The following is a 24028-nucleotide window of genomic DNA, read 5'->3' on the forward strand; positions in this document are numbered from 1 at the left end:
GTTAAGGGACCAACAAAACGTGGACTTAAGGAAGTGGCATTACTACTCAAATACATAGAAGTTCTTTTAACAATTTAATACCACATTTTTGCTATTTTAAAATGCATTTGTTGGGACAATCTATGCCGATTAACCCTGTTTGAATTATTTTATAATTACTGTTTAACTCAAATGTGCAAATGAGTTACTGATGCATCAAGTTTCCCCACGACCAAGCTAGCTGCCTCTTGAGCGAATGACCACGAACTGATGAAAGGATGAAATGCCAGCCCTACAGGTGTCCGCTGTAGCATGATGAGGAGAAACAGTACCTGCCGGTTTTGCCAACCTAACCTGCGGGAGCACCATTGCTAAGGCAATGCTCTCAGCCAGCGTTTTATGTTAGATCTTTGTTCTTTCTTTTAAAAGCTTCTTCAGTGTTCTCTTTAGGAATTCATTATGTTCTGTTGGCACATTGTCATCTTTCCTTCTCAGCTGGAAAAAACAAACAAACAAACAAAAAACGAATTGCTATAACGTGCTTCTTTTTTTAATTGCTAAGCTATATTCTTTTAAAACGGTTTCATTTGAAATTATTTCATGAGCTATACCATTTAAACAAGTATATTGTTGTTAAAACTATTAACATTAGCTTAATTGTAATGGGTACTCCAGCTATAACCAACCTCAAACACATGTTTTATTGGTACTGTTATTCCTGTGGTAGTACTTTGTATAGAATATAACCCTCATAATTATTACCCCCGTGAAGGCGAAAGCGATTCTCCCAAGAAGACTGTCCTCAAGGTCGGCTGGTAAATCCTTCAGTTTGGCCACACAGTCAAGCACGCAAAGCAAAGTTTCAGCTTGTCCCTGGAAAAGTTAAGAGAAGGTAAGATTTTAAAGTCTTGGTTATCAGTCCTTTAAAGAGAACAAGCGTAACAGCTTGTAACAGGGACAGCGCTCCATCACTGGCTGCTCGGACGCATGCGTATGTTTGCAGGAGAAAGCCAGACGCGCAGCCAGTTGGGAATGTTTACAGGTAATCGTAGCAGAGAATTGATCTGCTGCGGGTCCTTGGCTGGTGGGAGCGTCCCGGCGGAGCATCTCGCTATAAAAAGAGCCCCTCACACCCCAGTGCTGAGAACCGGGGCCAATCCCCAATCTCCCGGATCTCGGTTTAATGTTTAATTCACTGAAAGGATCAGGGATTAGTTTCGGGATCCCATTTAAAAAGTATATTTAGCAGGGGTGTGTCAGCGGGACCTCGTTTGTAGTAGGCGCAGCGAAGCAACTTTTATTTTATAGCAAAGTTTTGACTTTTTAGTCTTTCTGTATTTTACACTACTGTGTATTGTCACCTGGCTGCTAGCATTGTTGGTACCTGCTGTGGTTTTCCTGTGCGCAGCTGCAAGAATAAATCCTGCTTGCCGGTGTGCCGTGACAATGTCAGTTCTGCCTTGGTGTGTCTTTTGTGTGTCCAGTGTACAACCTACACCAATCACACAGCTGTAAATACAAAACTGGAGCTATCAGTGCGATGAAAAAGTAAACCATGCGTACAGCCTCCGACAGCCCGAGATTTTTATATTAAAGATGTAAAAAAAGCATCATCAGAATTGAATGGTAGGTTCTCCTGATAACGCATGTAGAAATGTAAGTGTGACATACAGACAGACGGATGGACTGACAGACTGATAACCTCGCTATAGCCCCAAATTCAGATCTCCTTAGGATTCATCAAATCTAGTGTAACATATGAACAGATACAGTTACCTTCACTATATCCATAGAGGGTAACAGTAGGTGCAGATATGACAATGTCCTTTATTAAAAGCTTAGATCGAAACTTGCTACCCTATTGGCTAATAAAGTGTCACATGATCAAAAATAATTTGTGCTTTTGCTCACAAATTGGCAAAAAGTCCCTCTAGCGCTGAACAGTCAAAGAACAATTGCTCTCTGCTGTCACAGGTTTAATAAAACCGATATTGACAGCAGTTTTCACCTTAACATGGAAGATTGTTCCCTTGGGTTGAAAAAGCGACCTGCAGTGAGAAACAGCCCCTGTCAGTAATCCCTGGGGCATCAGTTTTCCAACAAAACCCTCAACTCCAGTCAGTATTTGTATAAGTGGTTTACCTTGTTGAGATGCTGGAGGGGGCTGCCTGTAGTCAGGCTGCTCTGCATGTTTGTCAGGTCCGCCTCCGATAGCACAGGCTGCTTGAGGTGTTCCAGCCACCCCCACAGAAGTCCACTCAGGACAGCTGGGTCCAGCTCCTTCTCCAGCTTCCCCCACGCTTCTTCAGACAAGTTCAATTCTTGCTGCAATTAAATTATATATATATAGAAGGGCTGGCATAGTCTGAACATTGTGTGGCTTATCTAGCCAGCCTAGTGATGAATTTGAGCCTATTGAAGCCCATATAATATGGTAAATTAATTATGAGTGGTAACACAGTGGTGAATGAATCTGAGGTCTCAGATACAAGCTGCTCATAGGTAAATGAACTATGTGATTTGCACAAATGGGTTTCAACAGCACTTGCTATGAGACATTTTTAATGGCATCAGTGAGTCCCCCATGGCTTGTTGTGGGTCGGTACCAACATACAGCAGTCTACTAGATGGTGTGGATAGAAGCAGTATGTCAGACCTTTATATGCACAATTACAGTGCAAATGTCCAATAAAATGCCAGACTGTGTATAACATTTTACACTTTAAAATAAATCCATTAAGCAGTTACAGTTGGTTTACTGTGTTCAGTCCTGGGCCTCACTGTTCTATCTCACTGTACTTCATAATGTGATCATTTACAGTAGATTGAATGGCAGATAACCTTTAATCTTTTAATAAAAAATGCCATCAGACTCTAGAGCAATTAAATAAACTTTGAAAGGGGAAATAAAAAAAATCAGAATCTTTTGCCGACCTCTTACAATTGAGACCCAAGATTTTATGTTTTAGCGTTTTGGATTCATTTTTGTTAATTACCTGCCAGGACAGGATTTTCTCCAACGTCTCTCCGTTTTTTCCATGCTGGTCTGCAAGCATGAGGGCCACAGCCAGCTGCTTACTCCTGCAAGATCCAGTATTGCATGACGGCTCTCCTTTCCCATTGGAGACACCTTCTCTTTTCACTGCACATGACAAGGCCTGCTCCACGGTTGCCGGAGAGCTACTGTCAGCATGCAACCCCATCCTTTGACAGCATTTCACCCTGGGAAATTGAGGACACTTTGCTTTCATGTTACCCTCAGGGGATTCCTTTAGGTTATGGTTTATGCTTAGTGGTGGACCAGGACTTTGCAGAACACTTCCCTCTGCAATCGTCTGACTCCGTTTGAACATCTTCTGCTGTCTCTGCTGCCATGTAGCTGTGGCAGGGCAGTTTGATGTCAGTTTCTGGCAATCCTTACCATCTGGTGTCTTCTGATCAGTGATCTGACCAGAGGAACGTACAGTCTGGACTCCTTGGGGTCCTAGGCAACTCCATGATTCAACTAGGTCTCTGCTGCCAGATGTAAAGTGTAAGCTTATTTGTTGCAGGTCTGAGTCGCTGTAGCTCATCCTTCTATTTAAGGGATGTTGAGGGAATAATCTTTGGGTTCTCCATTCTTGAGAAGGCCCTTTCTGTTCTTTAATAAAAGAGGAGACCAGTGAAATGGTAGTGGGAGTCAACACCTGATCTACCCCTGCCACAGTTATCACGTCACTTTCAGATAACATAGACAGAGTCTCGGTTATCTCCCTGGATAAAGCCTGCAGGCTGCATTGTTGTGCTGAAGACCGTGTTTTGCATTTCTTATTTTCGCAGAGTCCCGTTAGGATCCTACAGATGATGCAGACGATTTTTGGCAAGTTCCTGAGTCTTCGTGCCTCCAAGCCGTGAAGGAGGTAGCGCTGCCAGGTGAGGTACTGGGAGAGGGTGAAGGGGTGGGCAGTCGAGTCACGCAAGGAGAACACGGTCCAGAGAGGCTGGAGGAAGTGGTCAAACTCCCGCACGCACAGTAGCTGCCCCCTGGTCTGGATGGAGCTGGGCCTCTTGGCTCGGATGTAGAGGATAGCTCTGTCAGCACTCATTCTGGTGACAAACACCAGGTAGCATGCGATGAGGACCCCTGCAAGGCAATTGTGGCAAGAAATTAAGTTTTATGATTGAAGGGTTTATTTAAACATCCCAGAAATATATAAAGCAGCACGGCTGCAAAAAAAAAAAAAAAAAACAATATAAATGTATTAGTAGCCTACAGTTGTTTTCTCATGCATATTAAACAAGAAAACATTAATAGAATGGTGTTCCTTTTGATTTCACAGGACTCAGGGCTGGGTTGGGCAGTAGCCTCTTTTATATTTCTGGAATAGTAAATGCCTTTCGGATGGTTTCACGAATCCTGACTAACTAATGTTACTTGAGGTTAGGGAGTGCAATATTAGTGCTAATCAAGGCTGTACATTTACTTCCTATTACAGGTGGGTTTATAAAGTGCTTCACCTGTTCTGCCCAGACCGGCGTGACAGTGCACAGCCACCCTGCCCTCCTGCAGTGCAAACACCATGACCTTCACAATATCCAGCACAGCTGCCAGAGAAGCCACTCCGTAGTCCTTCCATGTGAAGTTATAGAAGTAAACTGGAAAAGAAAAAATAGAGACTATTTCTTCTCAAATATGTTTTCATATGTTAAAGTAAACTTAACTTCATAATAATCAGGAAAGATATCTTAAATTTGACCCATCGGAGTCACATGTAACTTCCAATATGAGACTGTCTCCATGGATACCAGTAGCGTCCCCTGGTTGAATCGAGCAGAGTATGATAGCATCAATCGATGCTGTCACTATGTATGTGGGTTGCACTTATTTGTGAGGCGATGGTATGCAGGATTATTTTAGAAAACAGCTGATGGGAAAGAAAAGGGAAAATCTATTGGAAAATCAAGACTTTAATGTGGTCTTTTTTAATGGGTCACTTAGCTTGCTGCTGTATACAGTGGCAGAGATTTATTAACATGCTATCTAAGCCACCACTTCTTGAATTTGCACACATCTTCAACTAGAAGGGGCTCATATGTGAATGTGTGGAATGAGAGCAATAACTGCATTTCTCTAAGAACAGGAAACACCCAAGTGTAAACCCATGTGCCCATTGGTGTGATTATACAGTAATACTGGTGGCCATGGAGAAAGCCTCATACGCTACTCAATGAAACAAGGAAGGTGGTTGTCAAAAGCATCTGGGTCTGAGCTGACAATGTCAAAACTAGAAACCCCTTCCTCAGACTACACAAAAATATCAATATGAAATTATCTGAGAACAACTCAGAGTGATTGGTATTTGTTAAAACGATTCAGCTTTAGGATTAACATGTTTAACTCTTGAATGATTCACATATTGGAAATGTTTGTAACCTATGAGAAAAACCATAATTTATAAATGACTACACTATGTATTAATGGCATATGAAAAGCACTGTGAAGAAATATTGAATATGAAATAAATTGGCCTGTACACTTACTATCATGTAAACAATACATCCAACTCCTATATGCGGCCTGCGTATTTGACAATGGTTAAACGTTTAGGCAAAATTCTAAACACATGGATAATATTTGAACCCTAAACTAATAAAAGCCCTCTTTGCAAACCTCATAAAAAGGTACAAGGATAGTAAAGAAACTACTTGCTCTTTTTGAATGATAACCTGGACATCTTTTCGGTGCATCTGACAATGCTCTCAGTACATGTCTGTTTACAGTGGCCTAGTGTGCTATGTTTGCAATTAAACCCTGGTAGAAACCCTGCAGTTCCCTTGTCTCACTCACTCTTGTTCTCCATGAACACTTCTGGCAGGTAAGTGAATCCACTCCCAGGCTCCAGGGGGGGCCCGCAGCTCGCGTGTTCTCCTGGGAGCTGCAGGTTAAACACACTCTGGATTCCCAGCCTGTGAACACAAACATCATATTCTCAGGATTTCCGCTTTCCAGGTTTCAGAAATTTGTGATCTTTACTTTTTCCTTCATTTTTTTAAAGCAATTGTGAAAAAGGCAAAACTGACGGCTGCAGGTCAATCATATTGGACAGATGGAAAAAAAAAAAAAAACAAGATTGTTTCTGGTCTTGATTGTTGCATTGACTTGAAACTGTAAACTAATTCCACAGGAAACCAGAACAGTTTGCATATAAATAAAGAATATGGTTAAATGGTTCAAACTGTTCAATAAAATGTAAAGCAGCTTTGGCTAAACTAAACTTGTTAAATGATCAAATCATTTGGTATTAGTGTGTGTTGGTATTAGTAAGGTTGAGGGACTCCAGTAGGTATTCCTACATATACCAGTCACCCAGATGCTCATAAAAATAAATGAAAGAGCGAGCAGGCATTTGACATTTTACAATCAGTGCTTGGCATTTTGCTTTCATTTCCCTTCAAAGATATTTATTCAGCAAAGGTGAACCACAGGGTCCCGCGCTCAGCTAGGGGTCTCTTGTGATGGACAATCGCAGGTAACCTTCCTTTAAATAACGAATCCCTACAGGCCAGGTTTCACTGTGCACAGTGGAGCCAGCTGCTACCAATGCAGTCTGCTTCAACAGGACAATCAGATACAGTCACCTTCAAAAAAGTCACAGCATATGGCACTTATTGTTACATGGCCACGAGTTTACGATGCCTCAGTGTTCAGGACTGAAAATCAGAGTTATCATTTGCAGATAGGGGATTTATTTATTGCAGTTCAGTGTCCCACAATCAGGTTCAATTTAGTTTAATACGTTGCAATATAAAATGTTATTTGTCTGTATTTTATTTTTGTACTGTTTTGTGCTAATAATAATTGTATAATTACTTTTAAAGTGGTATATTTTTTCCCTGCATGTTGTGCTGACGATGTTATAGCAAGCTTGTGATGAACAGGCGATCTCTCTTCCTGCTGTCAGCCAATCGACTCACCAGCCCAACCTAAGCAACACATATTACCGAGGAGACGAGGTCTTGGCTAGTAGGGTTCGCTGAAGAGCAGTGAGATGTACTGAACCATAATATTGTGTTCCCCAATTCACAGGTGCTCAAAAGCAAAAGCAATACTTCCTTTGGGCCCCCCAGCCAAAATCGGCCATCCTGATCACATGACTCACCCTGCACTCAGCCCAGTCTTATTCATGATACATGCCAAAAAAATAACTAAATCAATGGCTGTGCTTCAAAACCTGAAAACAGCACTCCGTCCTGTCATTTCATATACACAGTGTAGACCTCTTTGTAGTTGCTCAGAATGCCTTGTATGTGGCAGGGTTCCGGTTTCGAATGAAGTAGCTATGGAGTAATTACAGAATTTGCTTAGTTTGATAGGTTGGAAAAGTAGTTCCAACTTACTGCTTGAACTGCTGTATAATGGCATGCTGCTGTATGGCTTCAGAGGAAGGGCGTGCCATTGCTAAAATGTTCTCGGTGATCCTAATGAAGAAGAGAAATAATTACATAGAGACAGTATAAAAATATTGTAATAACTAGACACGAGTGCATTTCCAAGCATTATGAAGAGGAATGGTAGAGATCTAGAACAGAACAGCTGATACAGTCTCAAGGAATGAACTAAATCCTGTCAAAGTAATGTCCTTCAAGGATGTTAACACAAAGTTTCAAGCGTCAGTATTATGTTAAATGAAGCTGGTTTCAAGATCTACATCTCCAGCAGGAGGAAAAGAATCTCATTACAAATGTGGATTTAAAGCTTAAAGGACAGCCCGTTTTGAATGAGATATGATAAGGAAGTTGATTTACCAGGACGAGTATAACCCTTTAATTGCCTGCTCCTCCTCCGTCCACTTGATGGGGTTTTCATATTTGCACAGGCGCCCCCCGCAGGCAACTGAGCACTGCACAGGTGCTGGGATCACCAGACGTAGCTGCTCCCCGACTCTGGTGTACTGGGCACTGGCTCTCCGGGTGCTCCCTAAACACAGGTAGAAATTGTAGTGTTGCAGTGAACACCAGTTCATGTTTTACATACATTTGAGGATGGAGAAACCATCCTGCCCAAAGAAAATGCTGGACAATTTGAACTCTGACCCGATCAGCATCCACTGCCACTACTCTTTTAAGAGGAAACCAAGGACCTCCCAATTACCTTAATAAAGAAATCTGTGGACTGAGACAGTTCAAACATGCTTAGTAAAAATAAAGCTTTATATTTCCATCTCCACAGAATTATTATTTTTTTAAAATAAGCAAGAGACAATCCTAGAATTTTTTTTTCTAGAAGGGAGAGATGCAGTGTTGTAGTTAACTTGAGTTCATGTTTTACATACAGCTTACAAATGCTTATGCTGCAGGGAGGCTACAAATTGGCTGATCCCTTGAGTCATCAACACCGGGCCAATAGGAAATCCTGGCAGAGGAAAAGCACTGGAGGCTCAGCTCATACTTCAATGTGTGCAGATGTTGCTGCGAAGTCTTGGTTGGTCCCCACACTACTATCTCATTTTATCTTTTTTAGTCCAATATTAGCATGAAGTAAAGAACAGCTACTCTCATGCAATACAAATTTTGTAACGAGAGCTGCAGACTCACACTTCTCGTAGACCAGGTAGCCCTCGTATATATCGGAGGCGGAGATGGCAGCCAGCAGCCGGTTGGAGGAAGAGGAGAGGACCTCTGCGACTGAGCTGCGGTGGAGATGCGTGTGCGTCAGAAACTCTGCCGTGGAGTGCCGCCGGTACAACTTGTTCATGACTGCAAACACCACAAACAAAATCAATATCACACACATTGCATCCTCCTTTAAAATGAGTGCTAACCAATGCTTTAAATAAAATTTTCTTAGCTTTATAAACTGTTGTTTTATTATGCTGGAGAACATTTTAGGATTGTTTTTATAAGTTGATTGAGGTCCTCTGCTGTGTGTCTCATGGTGTGATCGCAGCTGGAGCAGTGTACTGAGTTTGAACTGCAAAACATGGAGTGATTAGGTAACAGGAAGCACAGGCAACTTTTTAGGGAGTAGAGTGGTCTTTGAAATATCTGCATGTTGTATCGCACACAAGCAAAGAACACAGTAATAATATTGCAAGAAAGAGGAACACAAACATATTTTAAAGCCATGGTTAGCAGATACAACATTTCAGTTATTTTCAGATTCTGTTCAATTTTGTAAAAAAAAAAAAAAAAAAGTGACTTTAGTACTGATAAAACAGAAAAATTCGAATGTGGCTTTACTACTGATAAAAACAGCATTTCAAATGATGATAAAATGAACAGTGTATTAAACAGTTGCAACCATTCTAGATGTTTTCTTACATGCCTTTTTAATAACCATATATATATATATATATATATATATATATATATATATATATATATATATATAACCATGGGGCACTGGACCTTCAGTGGTCAACATCACCAATGTGTCCAATAAAAGGATTACTTCAACATTCCCAGACAATCGAAGAGAGGCTAAACATGTACAATATAGTTTGATACTTAAAGAAAATAATATAAAAATCATATAAAGTTATGCAAAGATAAAAAAAATCTCTAATATGAATAACATTGCAAACAAATGCTACATGAAATTTGCATTTGTCCTTGTAGTCCAAACGAATTTCCACTCTCAATCCTCTCATCTCAAATAATGTAGAACTCAAACTAAACTAGCAGGTAATGACAGTTGCTGTTAGTTCTTGCACCCATCTTGTTTAAGTAATAGTGGTCGGACATCAGTGCAGATATGAAAATGTAAAAATAAGAATTTGACAAGGGTAAAAAAAAACAAAAATAATAATAAACATAGTCAAATCAAGACTTAGATTGTATTTCAAACTGGATTTGAAATGCTAGAAAAATGTTTGGTCAATTTAGTAGTCCATACGAGTTAAAGCAAAATATACAAATTACATTTCATTTGTTTTTGTCCATATATATTAAAGAAATGACTTCAAGAATAAAGGCTAAATAAATGCTTTGTGTAAAAATATCCATTTAGATTCTGAATCTAGAAATGCCAAAAAATCTGCATCATGAAGGCATAAACAGTGTTATGTTGTCTGGTGGCATGCAATCGACAATGTTATAGTCCTCACCTTGCTTCCCCAGTAAAAAAACGAATTAAGATTGCACACAAGCACTTTATTCATCACCAGAGGATTTCCAAAGTCTTCACATGCTTTATTGTTTTTAGTTTCAGTTGCATTTTCTTAAACTTCATGGTGTAGCCACTTCTTATGAATAAGGTCTCTCAGAGGAAAAAAAAAAAAAAACCCAAAACTTGCTCTGTACTGCAAGATAACTGTCAGCATCTATCCAAATCAAAGTCTAAGGTACTTAGACTTTGATTATATGCAGTGAAAAGCATCCAGACTATTCTCTTTCCCCTTCCTTTTGTAGTCCCCCCCCCCCTCTCATACTTTCAGTGGCTGTTTTTGGTAACAAATATATGTGATGCATCTTTCTTTGAAAAAAATAGTGTGCTTTAATCCTCAGTTACATGGCAAAAGTACCAGAGGGAGGCAGTTTAGCAATGCAGGGTTGAGAAAAGATGACCTTTCTACCAGTCTGACATCAAAGAAAGGACAGAAACTGCTGCAGATATTCTGCATTATTATTTAATAGCTTGTGCTCTAAAAAGCCAGCTTCCCAACAGGAAAGCCTGGTTTATGAACTTATGTACATTGAAACAGTTATATTGGACATGAAAGCTTATGTAAAAGGTAGAGCTAATTCACTGGTATTGATAACTGAATTGATTGTTACCAATTCTCTGACAACTGATTTCTATCACCCCTGTTCATTAGTAAGCTATGTCAGCATCCCCAAGGCTGTAGACATATGTTCTTTCTGACAAACACAAGAGAAACAAGTCAAATCTTTATTATAAAAAAAAAACACACACATGTGAAAGATACTCAGAATACACAATAGAAAAAAAATACAAAAACTGAAAATGTAAATCTATAAGAAAGGACTTATTTATTTTTGTACTGAATTCCTTCTCAGGCATGTTATAAAGAGTTTGCTTTGTGGATATACTTGTCCACAATTTCCCTCAGTTGCTCAAGGGTGTCTTCCTTAATTGCCTCCTGGTAATCTCTATCAACCCTTTTGTGATGGTCCTGCAGAAATTTCTGGAAAGAAATATTAACCATTTTGAGCTTTGTGCACATCACAGATATACAGTTCTGCTTGATTATGTCTTTTTTAAATAAATAGATTCACTGTTTTTAAATTCTAAAGTCTACAAATTATATGCAAGAACTAGGACTTCTGAAAAGCCCTATCCCCTCCAATTTGAATGTTTTCCCAATGATGAAACCCACTTTAAGTTCAGTAGGACTGAAGATCAACGGGCGAACTCCATTCCCACTGTCAAGCCAATGGTCTCCTTTCACCTACTGAACTTAAGCAGCTAATGTTGCCAGGCGAGTCCCAGTCTCTGCCTAACCCAATGCAGAGCCTTGTGGGTCCCCATAAGAAATTCAGCATGAACAGGATTCAAACTACTCAATGCAGTAGTGCTTTTACTAAGTGAGCCTTCACACTAAGAAATGTATTTTATACATTTATAGACACCAGAATAAACCTCAGATCTAACATTACTGTAACTAGGCTAAACTTTGTTTTAATCCCTCTCTGTTTAACTTGATTAGCAATAGTAGCTCATAAGATTCAACTAACCCATGTAGAACACTTCTTTAACATCACTGCAGATTTTCACTAAGTGCCCTTGAGGTATTAGAAGCGGTAATCACTTTGGAATGGTCTTGTATCCCTCCCACATAGCCTTGCACCATACGGACAGTGTTCTGGAGGGAGTTTAATTATTCTAAACCTGGACTCGCTTTGACTCTAGGTATACCTGACACTATCCCTAACAGATGAAATAAATCTGGTTTACCTCCACAAACGACACATGGTTAGTTACGATGTCAAGGATGCTGCTCAGGTTATTTGCCACAATTCGGCGCTCTTCGCTTGTCTCCTGCAAAACTAGATGGTACCTGAAACAAACAAGTACAGTAACTCATTAGTATTTTTTGTCCAGTCACACAAACTATATTTGTGATGATTTGATTATAAAAAAATAGGCAATTTTTAAGCAATCTGAATAACTGTTTAATCTCGCTATGCTGTAGTCTTCACTGACGGAACAGACAGGTGTGTCACGGCATCCCTGGGCATTTTTACTGTGCGATGCCGCTAGTCCGCACCCGGGCACACATAAGCAGTATGCACTACGCGACTGACGTCTTACAGTATTGTAGAAAAATGTAATGACACAGTACAGTAGTTGTCAGTACCACACCGTAGGCTATGTACTCGAATATAATTCACATTTTTTGGCCAAAAGTTTTGCATCACCTAGAATGTTAGGATGGAGACAATTAAACAAAACTATATGAGCATAATTTTGATATTTTATTTAACATCATGCAATCAAAGAAACAAAATAATATTGCAAATGTCTACCGGAAACTACAATAGTAGTACAGTATTTCATGTTAGATTTTGAAATGTCACGTTTTTCTATTTTTGGAAAACTGCAAAGTGACATGTAATTCAATATGTTAATGTAACATTATTGAGCAGGTTTCACTTGACTTTACGAAGCAAAAATAGTTAATTCTATAGCGTGTGATGCAAAAATTTTGGCCATAGCTGTAATGCCCCCCATATAATCAACTAAATAAAAACGCTGGTTTGTTTATCAAAGTTGTTTTTCTGTCATTTATATGCAGGTGTATGAAATGAGTTATCAACTTAGCAAAGAAACATACAATATGTTGCTGACAGCAAGTAGCCTACAACTGAAATGTTAGAAAATATATCCTTTTACAGCCAGTTACTTAGTAAAAATAGTACTGAACTACAGAAATGATTTTAAAAAAAGGCAAAAAGTGATAACAGTATCAAATTGGCTACAGGAAGGTTGCTTATCAGGGGCAATGTATAAAATACTGACCTGCCTGTCCTCCTATGAAATATGGGAGGGATCAAACACTTGAGGGTGCTTGGACACCTCTGTAGACAGATTTGATTTGAGCGACACCACTCAGCGTCACAGTGGGACTAGCAGTACTGTCCCGCGCTGATCCGTCCAACACCTTATTAAAGCAGTGGCAGGGATACAGGCGGCAAAATGCCTGCGTACCACGCTGCACCTGTCTGTTCCGGGCTTTAATTCCACGATTGTAATGCAGATTAAACTATGTAATTAAAACATAACTCTCTATTTAGTAGGGTTGTAGTGATATACATTATCATGATACAGTTTTTTGAATTCTAATCTTTTTCTGTATTAAATGTTATGATGTTATGGACATTAGTACAAATGATCTTTTCTTTAAAAATATCCAAATAGTAATTCAATGACACATTCACAATACAAGGGTTTTTCTTTCCAGTAAAAGATTCAATATATACATTTTGACTGACTGTCTGTATAATTGTGACTTGACAATTTAAATTTTTATTTAACATCACTGAATTAAAGTGTATTTGGTGTTTAAGTCTGCTTACAGTCTGGACATGTAACCTGTACCAAACTAAATTGTGTACAGATTTAAACTTGACACCCCTACACAAGCCTGATAGAAGACTGCCTGGGAAATGCCTGAATCTGTGTTAATTACCAAACCATCAATTTAATTTAAAATTATAGATAGTTATATTACGATTCTCCTCCGATTGCATGCAGATCAATCAGTCTTCTTAGCACACCTTAACATCCATACATTGTCATTTTGTAAATATATCCTCCAGAGTTGTAACGAGTCGAGTCATCGGGGAGTAAAAACTCAAGTCGAGTTGAGTCTTTGACATGTCAAGCTCGAGTCGAGTCACTAAACTGCTCAAGTCGGGTTGAGTCGAGTCGAGTCACCAATCTGGCTCGAGTAACTTCGAGTCATTAGTTCTGACCTTTGCTTAATTTGTAAAGAAAGAGGTGCCGGAGCGCAAGCAATGACAATAATACCGTCCTTAAGAACCGCACATTCAAAATCATAACACGTTTATTCGAAAGGAGTATTGTACGTACTAGTGTTAGATGTTTACATTCACGTATTCTACATCATATAAAAAGCAGTAGTACGTGCAGAAAAATTAATTAAAGGCAACTGCAGGACAAATAATAAATAAATAAAAAAAGTCTGTATACATGTTTTGTCATGGTTTTGCATTTAAATGGTTTAAAAAAAAATAAATTAAAGGGCATTCAGGAGGACTCCATTCATTACCTGAAAAATAACACCTAATCAGTGCCTTTTCTGCCTTGTTTTTTTTTTTTTTTTTAAATATCAAATATCGACTACCTACTCATTTTGGAAAAAAAATTGTTGCATTGTGCCTGAGCTTTTATTTAATCCAGATTCTAATTTTATCTGTTGAAAAAAACTAAAAACCTAACAGTATAAATTAGTGGCAGTTACCAGTGCTATGTTTTGAATGCAGTTTATTCATATTGTCGCTTTCCAGTGCTGGCAGGATGCAGCCTGCTTGTTTCTCTCCCGGTCGACTGTTTAATTATTAAAAGCGAACTCCACCACCGCAAATACTTTTAGTGTACTCTTAGTGTACTCTCCTCAAGATTTTCTGTGATCAGAGATCTGTCTTTGCGTCCCACCTACACATTTTGATTCAGGGGCTCCCTGCTGCATTGTGACGTTATGATCACAGAACGGTGCTATAGCCTCGAAAGGTGTTTTCCATTTCCTTAGCAATGGTCTTAACAACCATGGCACGAACCTGTTTATGTGCTAAATGACAAGATGACTGTGTGTCAAGAGAAAAGATTAATACATTTCTAAAGAAAACAAATACTTCTGATAGACAGAATATTTTCCTTACTCTTGCCGAGTTGCTTTTAACTGTTCCACAGCTTCATCGTAACCGTCAGTAACTTTCTTCTCCAAAAGCTTTTTGTGACTCTCCAAGGAATCCAGTTCAGTCGACCACTTGTGCTCCTCACGCTCTGCCTCCTGCAAGCCAGCAAACACAACCATTTTACAAACGGCAAAGCCTGCGCGTCTGGGATCAGGAGATGTCCAGAACTTTGTTTGGTTAATCAATGTATTTCTGTAAATAAAACATTGCAATACAACTCCCATATATATTTAAAAGAGAAGGTCATTTTCCAGAGACATTCTTCTTCTTTAAGCATTAGTTACATTGGTGATTGTGGTTTGGATAATGATCTTTAGCACAAATTATGGTTTCAGAACCTTGGATAGCTCCCACCTTTTCTAGTCTACTTTTTTGCCATCCTAGTTTTTGTACATTGTTAATATTGCACTGGACACCCCTGTTTAGGAGAGCATATCATGGTTTGATTATCCTTGAGACTTACATGCAGTTCTTGTTCCAGCTGTTCGTCCAGCTTTCGTAGCTGCTCTTTCAGCAGCTTCAAGTCGTTTGCTTTGTCAGCAATCATGGAGCTCACCTTAAAATTAAACAGAGACGTCACTATAAAATGATATGGAGGAAAAATACTGGCATTTGTTATGAATGCTTTTCAAATACTGTAAGCAAGGAATAGCTCTCCTTACAAGTTATATTTTGGTTTTTATCACAGTGCTCTCATGGGCTATTGGGAAAGTGAAACTCAGCTAGACTTAAATCTTAATTATTTTGATAAGGCATTAAAAAGATTGTATTATACTTAACTAAATAGTAAATACAGATCAAGCCAAAGTACTTAAACACCCCCTCTTGATTTATGTTTTATATTTACCCCACTATAAAAAATAAACAAATTTCAATAAAGTCAAACTGCAATCAGACAAAAATAACTTGACAATAAATCAAACCTTAAACATCAGTTAAATATCTGTTACCTGCTCTGAGGTCTCCACCATGCTTAGTTTCTGGGGGACCAGTTTATTGATCTCCTCTTCCACTTGAGAGATCATATTCATCAGGGGAGTCTAATTTAAACAATGAATAAATTGAGTAATGTGTAATCAATTTTTTGCGCAAAAAATAAATAAATCGCAGAATCAATACATTTTGCAAAGAAATGTTAAGTAGAATGTCCAATAAAATAAATCAACATACATGAATTTGATTTTTGTAATGACCGATTCTGGATGGACCACACTCAATGGTAAATTTGATTTCAAAGTCATGGCCACAGGCATTTTCAGCTGATGCTGGGATGAGTTTCAGCTTTCTGGCAAGTGTGTGATACTTTGCTAGTTCGGCTTCCACCTTAAGAGAAAACAAAAAATACAAATAAAACAAATTGTACCTATAAAACCAGTACATTAACAATCTGAAGGTATACTAACTAACAGAAACAGCTACCCACACTGGATCTGTACTTCAAGATTTGCTGGATATAAGGAGCTATAAGGAGATAACAGTACACCTGATCTGGATAAATCTGATGATTTTAGTTTGACACTTAAAATGCAATTTATTTCCCCCAATTTTAGAATGTCAACGTATACTCCCTCAATGAAGTAGTTCCACACAACAGCTCAGTAGGGTCTTCTGTAGCACTGTGAGGAGAAACAGTGCCAAACCCTGACTATTCAATTTAATTGAGTTAATACATTATTCAAATAAACTGGATAGCACCCATTTAAAAACAAACCACATCTGTAAGATTACAGAAATGTGTAAATATGAAATCAGTGATGCTGATGTGAAATTGACAAGTTTCTTTCCATTTTAATTAAGAAACGGGAATCCCCCTTATTAATAGCTAGGCTACTAATATCACAGATGGCTGCAACTGGACAAGGTGGTGTAAAAAATTCATTAAAAATAAATAAAACATACAGCTTCTTTAGACTTTGCCAGGGCAATTTCCTCATTCCACATATGGTGCTCAGCTTCTGCAAGATTTTTGTTCAGGTTGGTAATTGTTTGTTGCAGTTCATTTCTTTCGTGGTTTATTCTCTCTATATCAGCTTGAGAGAATTTCTGGTTTTCAAAGATGTGTTGCAGTCGTCCAGTTTCTTGTTTTAAAGCTTCTATCTGCAATCCTGGAAACAATGAGTTATGTTAGATTGTTTTTCACTGGACAAATCTTAATGTGTGAACCAGCTCCTAGGTATGATAACTACCACTCAGTATAAAAACTAGTGTTATTGTACCAAAGGTGACTACCTTTAACAAAATAATAATAATAATAATAATAATAATAATAATAATAATAATAATAATAATAATAAATAGATATTGTAATGTTTTATATGGTAATGTAATGTGGTGTAAATTAAATTAAATGTTTAGTTACTTTTCTTTAATAACAAGTGACATTGCGATTGAGATAAGGTGTGTGGGAGAAGGTTTTCTATGTTAAAAAGTTCAAAATATTTAAACTTGAAAAGCAATCATACCTGCCCCATCCAACTCCTCTGAGACTGCAGACAGTTTTTGCTCCAGGTTGCTTTTGAAAGACTCCAGGTTACTGCGGTAACTTTGGTACTTCTGTAAATCTGTCTGTAGTTTAAGTTTTTCTGACTTTTTTGTCATTAATCTGTCCTGTTGAAATAAACAAAAAGATAGATGTGAATAGACGAGTCAGGCACAGCACAGAAAAATCAAATTGATCTTATTTTAATTGGTTCAAATGTTTATACTGAATAGGGGAACATGAATACAAGTATCATTCAAAAAAATACACATAATTGCTGATTTTGATTATAGAAACATGTCGAGCTTTGTACAAACCTAAATATCCTGACAGGTTAGTTTTAATACCTCTGGTAAGTTCAAAGAATTAAAAAAATGCATGCCGTTAACAATATAATCCATAGAAGCAGTTTAGTAAAAACCAAGACGGCTGTCAAAAACTAAATTAGAGGCATCAATAACATGAAAAAGTAGATTACCATGATCTATTCCCAACATACTTAAAAAACAAAACAAAGTGTGACATTAAAATGAACACAAATTCATAAACCCCCAGATTCTGATACTCTCAATAACTTGGGAAATTAAATATTTGTTGAGCCGTAAAAAAATGTACTTACTTGTTGACTCTCTTTTTCCAGTCTTTCCACCTCATCAGTCAGAATCTTGTATTTTTCCGCCAGCGATTCCAAATGGGCTTCATCGACATTATAAAGATCCTCTGCAAAACCATACAAACCCTACACATGACCTGAATGTATATCACCGATACATTTCCAATTGGTAGCAGGATCGTGGATTCTCATTGTTTATTGACTTCCTGCAGATATTGCAGTAGGCTTTATTTAGACTGCATCTTTTCTTAAAGTGAACACCTGAAGTGTAATTAAATCACACTGACAACAAAGATCCATTTTGGTATGAAAGATGCAAGTTTACCCATACAGGAGGAACTGCTTTTAAGAAAAACATAACATGTTCTCTGGATAGATCAAAAAGAAATGTATGCTTTTAGTTTTTGCAGCTCATTGTACTGTATACAACATTAACCAACAAAAATCACTGTTGACAAGATTGCTAAAAAAAAAAAAAAAATTTGGGTTGTCAGTTCAAACTTCCTAACAGGGCTTGACTTTCAGTCTTTAAAAATCTTTTTTTTTTTTAGTATGTACAGCTATGGCTAAAAGTTTTGCATCACCTAGAATTTTAGGCCTTGAGACAATTGAAAAAAAAAAAAAAATAATAATAAAATAAAATTATATATATATATATATATATATATATGAACATTTTAATCTTTTATTTAACATTATGTGATTTATGAAACTACAAAATGATATCGCAATAGCCTACCTGAAGCCATAATAGTAGTACAGTATTTGATGTTAGATTTTGAAATGTCACATTTTTCCATTTGTCAGTTTTCCATTAAGTATATGAAAAAACGCAAAGTGGTATGTAATTCAATGTTACTGTAACATTATTCAGCAGGTTTCAGTCCACTATGAACCAAAATGAGTTCATTTCACAGGGCGATGCAAAACTTTTGGCCAAAGCTGTACTGTGATGTTATCAAAAGTTAAAAGAAAAACTTTAAATATGTAATTTTGTTTCATGACAAAGAAAAATAGGTCTGTTTAGTGGCAAATTGCAGTTTTAAGATATAGCTTTAGGAGACCTGTGTTGTGAATATAATTACTTTATATATGGATGGAGTTATATATCTGGGAGTTTAGTGATAAATATACATAAATATGCATCTTCTAAAACATGTGCATCCATCTACATTAACATTACTGGGTCTGCTAAACTGCAGGCACCCTAATTCCTGGCATTAAATGGATTTAATCTGGCTTGTTTGGTATATTTTGCTGTTCTTAGGATACATACTCAATTTAGGGAAGAACTCTGCATCTTCCTCTTCAAAGGTGTCAGCTCCTTGCATAAAGCGATCATAGCTCTTGGAAGTGTAAGAAATAAACAGCTGCAAAACAAAAAAGAGAGATGGTCAAACTTACAATATATATTGCCCCCTAGTACTGTATGTGATATTTAAATTAAATATGATGCAGTGTTAGTTATCCAGACTGGTTTACATACATACAACATTATTCAAAAACACAAAAAAGTAACAATGGACTGAGTCAACACAAAAACAGATGTATTCTGAGGCGTATATAAATACACAATGTGAGCAAAGTATGTGTTGGATTCCAGATCAACCTCCGTAACACAGAGGCTCAATACACTTTCATTTACAGTTTACTGCAGGTAAGGTATACAATCCAACGCAGTACCTTATTAAATTCAATTCCATCCTCGGTTTCAATGCCACCATCAGAGAAATCTGGAAACAGTAAGTCTTGTTCCCTCATGGTATCAAAGAGCTGCAGAAAGAGAGATAAATTAAGCAATTTATATCAGTATGTTGCTAACATAAGTATAATGTGCAGTACAACTGAGATCTACTGGCTTTAGTAACCTGAGGCTGCTATTTATAAAGTAATTATGTATGATAGCATACAGAACCACTCACCTTCACACTGTCTATCAGCCAGATCAATCCTCCCAGTATTTGTGGCCAAGTGTGAGGCGCTCCAACGGAGTACATGGAACTTTTTGAAATAGGAAATGGATATCTGCAATGAAAGGGGAACAATTGTATTTCAACAACTTGAAATATTTAATATTCACCAGTTTTAAATGGGATGGGAGAATGTGTCTATAAAAAAGAGACCAACAAACAAACTGGAGTGTCAGAAGGGTATGTTCTAATGAGTGCATAACATTGCAAGACAAAACCAAACACCAAAGAGCTATATTTTAGATTTAACTTGAACAAGATTGTCGTACACATCAGCTTTGAAATTAGAATTAGGGCTTGTTTTTCTGTGCTTATTTTTAACTTTTCAAATTTTATGTAAATCTTTTTTTCGGGGCTTTTGATTTTTATATACTGTATGAAATTATTGTTTTCGGTTACTTTCCAAAATGTTTGGCCGTTTTTTTCTGTCAAAATATTTATTGTAGTAACTAGACAGTATGCACACTTAAGTTGTACCTTCTTTCCTTTGCTGTCTTTCACAACTAAATCCTTCTGGTCACAGGCACATTCTTCTGGGGTTTTTGTGTGTAGGCATTTTTTTTACATTGCCACAATTTGCAATTCTGTTTTAAATCCTCCATACCTTAACTGTAATATAGCTTTATATAACCAATTGTAATCTTGTTTTAAATCTCGCAGGTGGAGTCTCCAATAAAAATGTACAAATGTGCTGCCACTCAGTAGTTGGTGTAGGTTTAAAGTATTCAGAACGAATCAATGATATATACACGAGTCAGGAAAGAGGGGCATTGCCCAGCTGCAGTGGGAAAGATTGTTTTTTTTTTTTTTTTTTTTAATGGGAAAGAGGTGAATGTGAATTGAATAACAATTTCCACTTTTTCCCTCAGTGTCTATTGGCTATGCACAGATTTCATTATTTGTTTGTATCAGGGGTGTTTTATTGTTTATCGGTTAAAACTGAAAAACAGTATCCCCAATTATATTTTAAACCAGATCTATCTTCATCACCCCTTTCGTAGCTCAGTTAGAGAAATAGTCCAATGCATCTCTCTTACCCCAGGTCTTTAAGAATTCTTGGAATCTCTTCCTCAATTTTTGAGGTTGGCATTTGGAAAGTTGGATCCAGGAAACTGTATATGAAGGAGAAGATCTTCAGAAACTCCTTGGAGGTAGGAGACTGCAGAGATTTCACTGTAACTGGACTAGGGAAACCATTCTCTCCAAGATACTAGGAGAAAGACAGGATGTTTCAGGGAATTATTTATCACTCCCATTGCACAGCAAACTGAGGTTTTCCTGTACACAAGGTGCATGCTCAAACCGCTCTGCAATGGGTGTCAAATTACAGAAGGCTTCATTAACTAATGAATAGGTTATTTTTTAAAACCAGTTGCAAAAATAAATAAATAGAAGCTGGAAATGAAGGATTATTTTTCCTTTACCTCACACAGCTGTCTTATGCACTGCTGGACAAAGGATTTATCATGGAGGGGGCGTGGATCTTTGATTTTCTCAGCGCCTCCAAAACCACCAAAAGCACTGTTACGAGACATTCCTGCACCACTTGCCCTAAAATAAGACATGTATTTAGAGTTAGGTTACATTATATATATACATATACATATATATATACACTGTATCTGTATATATATATATATATATATATATATATATATATATATATATATAGACACACACACACATACATACGCACACTTATGGTTTACTTACAATGAATGCCAATAGCTTGAGGACGTTTGCAATTCTGAAAGGTTGTGAATTATGCTGCTCTGGTAATGAGCGCACCCTATAGCTGTCACTTTATATTACTTCATTACAGACAGTCATGTTAGGCAGTGACTGATCAAATTTTGGCACCACTTGTATTGTATTGCAGTAGGTAGGCTTAAAGCTGCAAACCTCACGTGACTTTCTGGAATGAGGACATCATGGAAATTTCATAATTCAACTTCATGGTGTGCATTAGTTCACTGTATTGCAGGAGATTGAGATGCCTTGTATGGTTACTTTTTATGCAGAATCCCCCTACCCCATATCATCAAATTCAAATTAAAACATAGTACTGCATAATGGTCAGGGACGGTGAAGTTAGCCACTCATTCTATCTATATAATAAAAGGTTTAAAGACGTGCCCTTTTCTCAATTGTAATTTGTAGTTACCTTTTCCCAAAGAAACTGGTTCTTCTTTCCTTCGTTCCAGACTGGGGTTTTGCTATGTTCAACTTCCCAAAGCCTGGCCCCTTGCTGCTTGAGATAAATTATCACATACGAAGATTAAAGTCCCTGTTGTAAACAAATGTCCCATCCAACTGGCAACAGTTGTGTGAAAAAACAAGGATTTATTTTTTAGATGTATTGTAAAGGAAGAACTCCCTAAATGACTTGCCCCCCTCCCCCCTCCCACGTTTTGGCTCATGTCTAAATCACATGTAACATGATAATATTAATAATGCACAATAAAATCAATTTATGTAGGAGTTTTAAAGCTAAAACTTTGACTTGTCTCACTTAACTGTTAATGAATTGCCACATCTATTTTGTTATTTTCTGAATTCCATCAAGATTACAATTATTGCAGATTTGTTATTTTTAATAGGAGACTCATCGCTTTCGTTTTTTCCCTTCTACTACAAAACTTACTTTATTTGCCTAATACGAGTAGGTGGGCAGCAGTGTGGAGCAGTGGTTAGGGCTCTGGAGTCTTGACTGGAGGGTTGTGGGTTCAATCCTAGGTGGGGGACACTGCTGCTGTACCCTTGAGCAAGGTACTTTACCTAGATTGCTCCAGTAAAAACCCAACTGTACAAATGGGTAATTGTATGTAAAAATAATGTAATTGTATGTAAAAATAATGTGATATCTTGTAACAACTGTAAAGTCGCCCTGGATAAGAAATAAATAATAATAATAATAATATGTATATCTGTGCCCATATTTGTTTATTTTCCCAATAACACTGAAATTATTCAATTACTTTGCCTCTGGTATTTTGTTTTTTGTAAAGTTACTTGATGCTGAAACAGCAGTCTTTACTTTGCTTAACACTCACCTCTGTGGAGTGGCTAGGCTCATTCTGCCATTGTCGGTTACCCTCATCGGCAGCAGCGACTGCCGGCTACTTGAAGCTCGATTCATCTTCCTGGGAAGAAAACATTTGATTTAAAACTACAGTCAGAGCCAAACACGCTTAATATCATTCCTGTTAATGTCACCCTTCTCTTATTACTGTATCACCACCTGAAAATGTCCTGGACAGAATATGGGTGTCAGTGGGGACAAGCTTGTGATAATCACTTTGGATATATCACGGGTTAAGATCACTCACATTTAACAATAATACATTACAATTCATTTCCACCTCACTTCACTTTGGGAAATAAAACACATAAGATTAGAAGGTTTATATTCAAGGTATTTGCTGTACAGTATTCCATTTGTTTAATAAAGTAAAGTATGAAATATATCCTACAGAACACAGCAGTGATTTTTTACAGTTCTTATTTGTATGTACAGCGTAACAGAGCACTACAAAAATTACAAAATATAATAATTAAAAAAAAAAAAAAAAAAAAACACCATGGAAAAAAAAATCTTCATAAACAACTCTGTTGCCATTTAAAAGTAAAATGTACTTTAGTTTATCAGCATTGAAGACTACAGGACATGACAACGATAACTTGAGCAGTGTTGTCACGGCCCTTTTTTTCACTAAACACTCACTAGTCGTAGTACAACACACTGTTTACCGGAACGCTAAACTTCATACAAAATCTCGTTTGGGCGATTGAAACCTATGTCATATTAATAGTAATCGCTTTACGAACAGATTATAAATTTAAACCAAGCTGCCTACCTTGTTTACTGACTTTTGTTCTGGTTATGACGTTTCACCCAATTTAAAAATTCCGCCAATATTATCAAATAGCAAGCAACGGCCACCACGCGTGACGTCAGATCTGGAGGGACACACACGCACCGGCGCTCTTTTGATTGACAGGTGAATGCGAGCTTTGATTGGTCAACCAAGACAAGCTGAGTTGAAACTTGAATGTTTGAAATTTATATATTCATGAAAATCAGTGGTCATGTGACTGTTGCGGCTG

At 37.5% G+C, this 24028-nt stretch overlaps 2 protein-coding genes across 4 annotated transcripts; both read right to left on the bottom strand.

The window, feature by feature from the left end:
• Window positions 1-11: 11 nt before the first annotated feature.
• LOC117428282 (protein tyrosine phosphatase domain-containing protein 1-like) lies at window positions 12-8713 on the bottom strand. Its single transcript, XM_058995632.1, has 9 exons — window positions 8554-8713; window positions 7765-7936; window positions 7357-7437; window positions 5807-5925; window positions 4477-4614; window positions 2976-4102; window positions 2122-2304; window positions 742-852; window positions 12-474 (listed from the first exon to the last, which is right to left on the bottom strand). The coding sequence occupies exons 1-9, from the start codon at window positions 8711-8713 to the stop codon at window positions 382-384; spliced, it is 2184 nt and encodes a 727-aa protein (XP_058851615.1). The 3' UTR covers window positions 12-381.
• Window positions 8714-10835: 2122 nt separating this feature from the next.
• LOC117962642 (kinetochore protein NDC80 homolog) lies at window positions 10836-23971 on the bottom strand. 3 transcript variants are annotated; one of them, XM_034902432.2, is made up of 17 exons: window positions 23779-23971; window positions 22975-23064; window positions 22086-22172; window positions 21346-21472; window positions 20959-21131; window positions 19874-19976; window positions 19635-19724; window positions 19228-19321; window positions 17958-18058; window positions 17322-17466; window positions 16759-16964; window positions 16030-16182; window positions 15810-15899; window positions 15323-15415; window positions 14824-14954; window positions 11876-11978; window positions 10836-11105 (listed from the first exon to the last, which is right to left on the bottom strand). In XM_034902432.2, the coding sequence occupies exons 2-17, from the start codon at window positions 23058-23060 to the stop codon at window positions 10983-10985; spliced, it is 1905 nt and encodes a 634-aa protein (XP_034758323.1). In that variant the 5' UTR covers window positions 23061-23064; window positions 23779-23971; the 3' UTR covers window positions 10836-10982. The 3 variants fall into 3 exon arrangements, with proteins under 3 accessions (XP_034758323.1, XP_034758324.1, XP_058850760.1); XM_034902433.2 differs by having other exon boundaries at window positions 22086-22169; window positions 23779-23967; XM_058994777.1 differs by lacking the exon at window positions 23779-23971 and adding an exon at window positions 23646-23731.
• Window positions 23972-24028: the final 57 nt, after the last annotated feature.

Source organism: Acipenser ruthenus, chromosome 21, assembly GCF_902713425.1.
Source record: "Acipenser ruthenus chromosome 21, fAciRut3.2 maternal haplotype, whole genome shotgun sequence".
NCBI classification, from domain to species: Eukaryota; Metazoa; Chordata; class Actinopteri; order Acipenseriformes; family Acipenseridae; genus Acipenser; species Acipenser ruthenus.

Coding starts and splice junctions, on each gene's coding strand:
- LOC117428282 (XM_058995632.1), bottom strand. CDS start 8,713: ATGAACAAGTTGTACCGGCGGCACTCCACGGCAGAGTTTCTGACGCAC. Junction 4,615..5,806: donor AGTGTTCATGGAGAACAAGA/GTGAGTGAGACA, acceptor TTTCTTTTCCAG/TTTACTTCTATAACTTCACA. Junction 475..741: donor TCGCTTTCGCCTTCACGGGG/GTAATAATTATG, acceptor TGTTTTTTCCAG/CTGAGAAGGAAAGATGACAA.
- LOC117962642 (XM_034902432.2), bottom strand. CDS start 23,060: ATGAATCGAGCTTCAAGTAGCCGGCAGTCGCTGCTGCCGATGAGGGTA. Junction 17,467..17,957: donor TGGAAAAAGAGAGTCAACAA/GTAAGTACATTT, acceptor TTATTTCAACAG/GACAGATTAATGACAAAAAA. Junction 15,900..16,029: donor ATTACAAAAATCAAATTCAT/GTATGTTGATTT, acceptor TGTTTAAATTAG/ACTCCCCTGATGAATATGAT.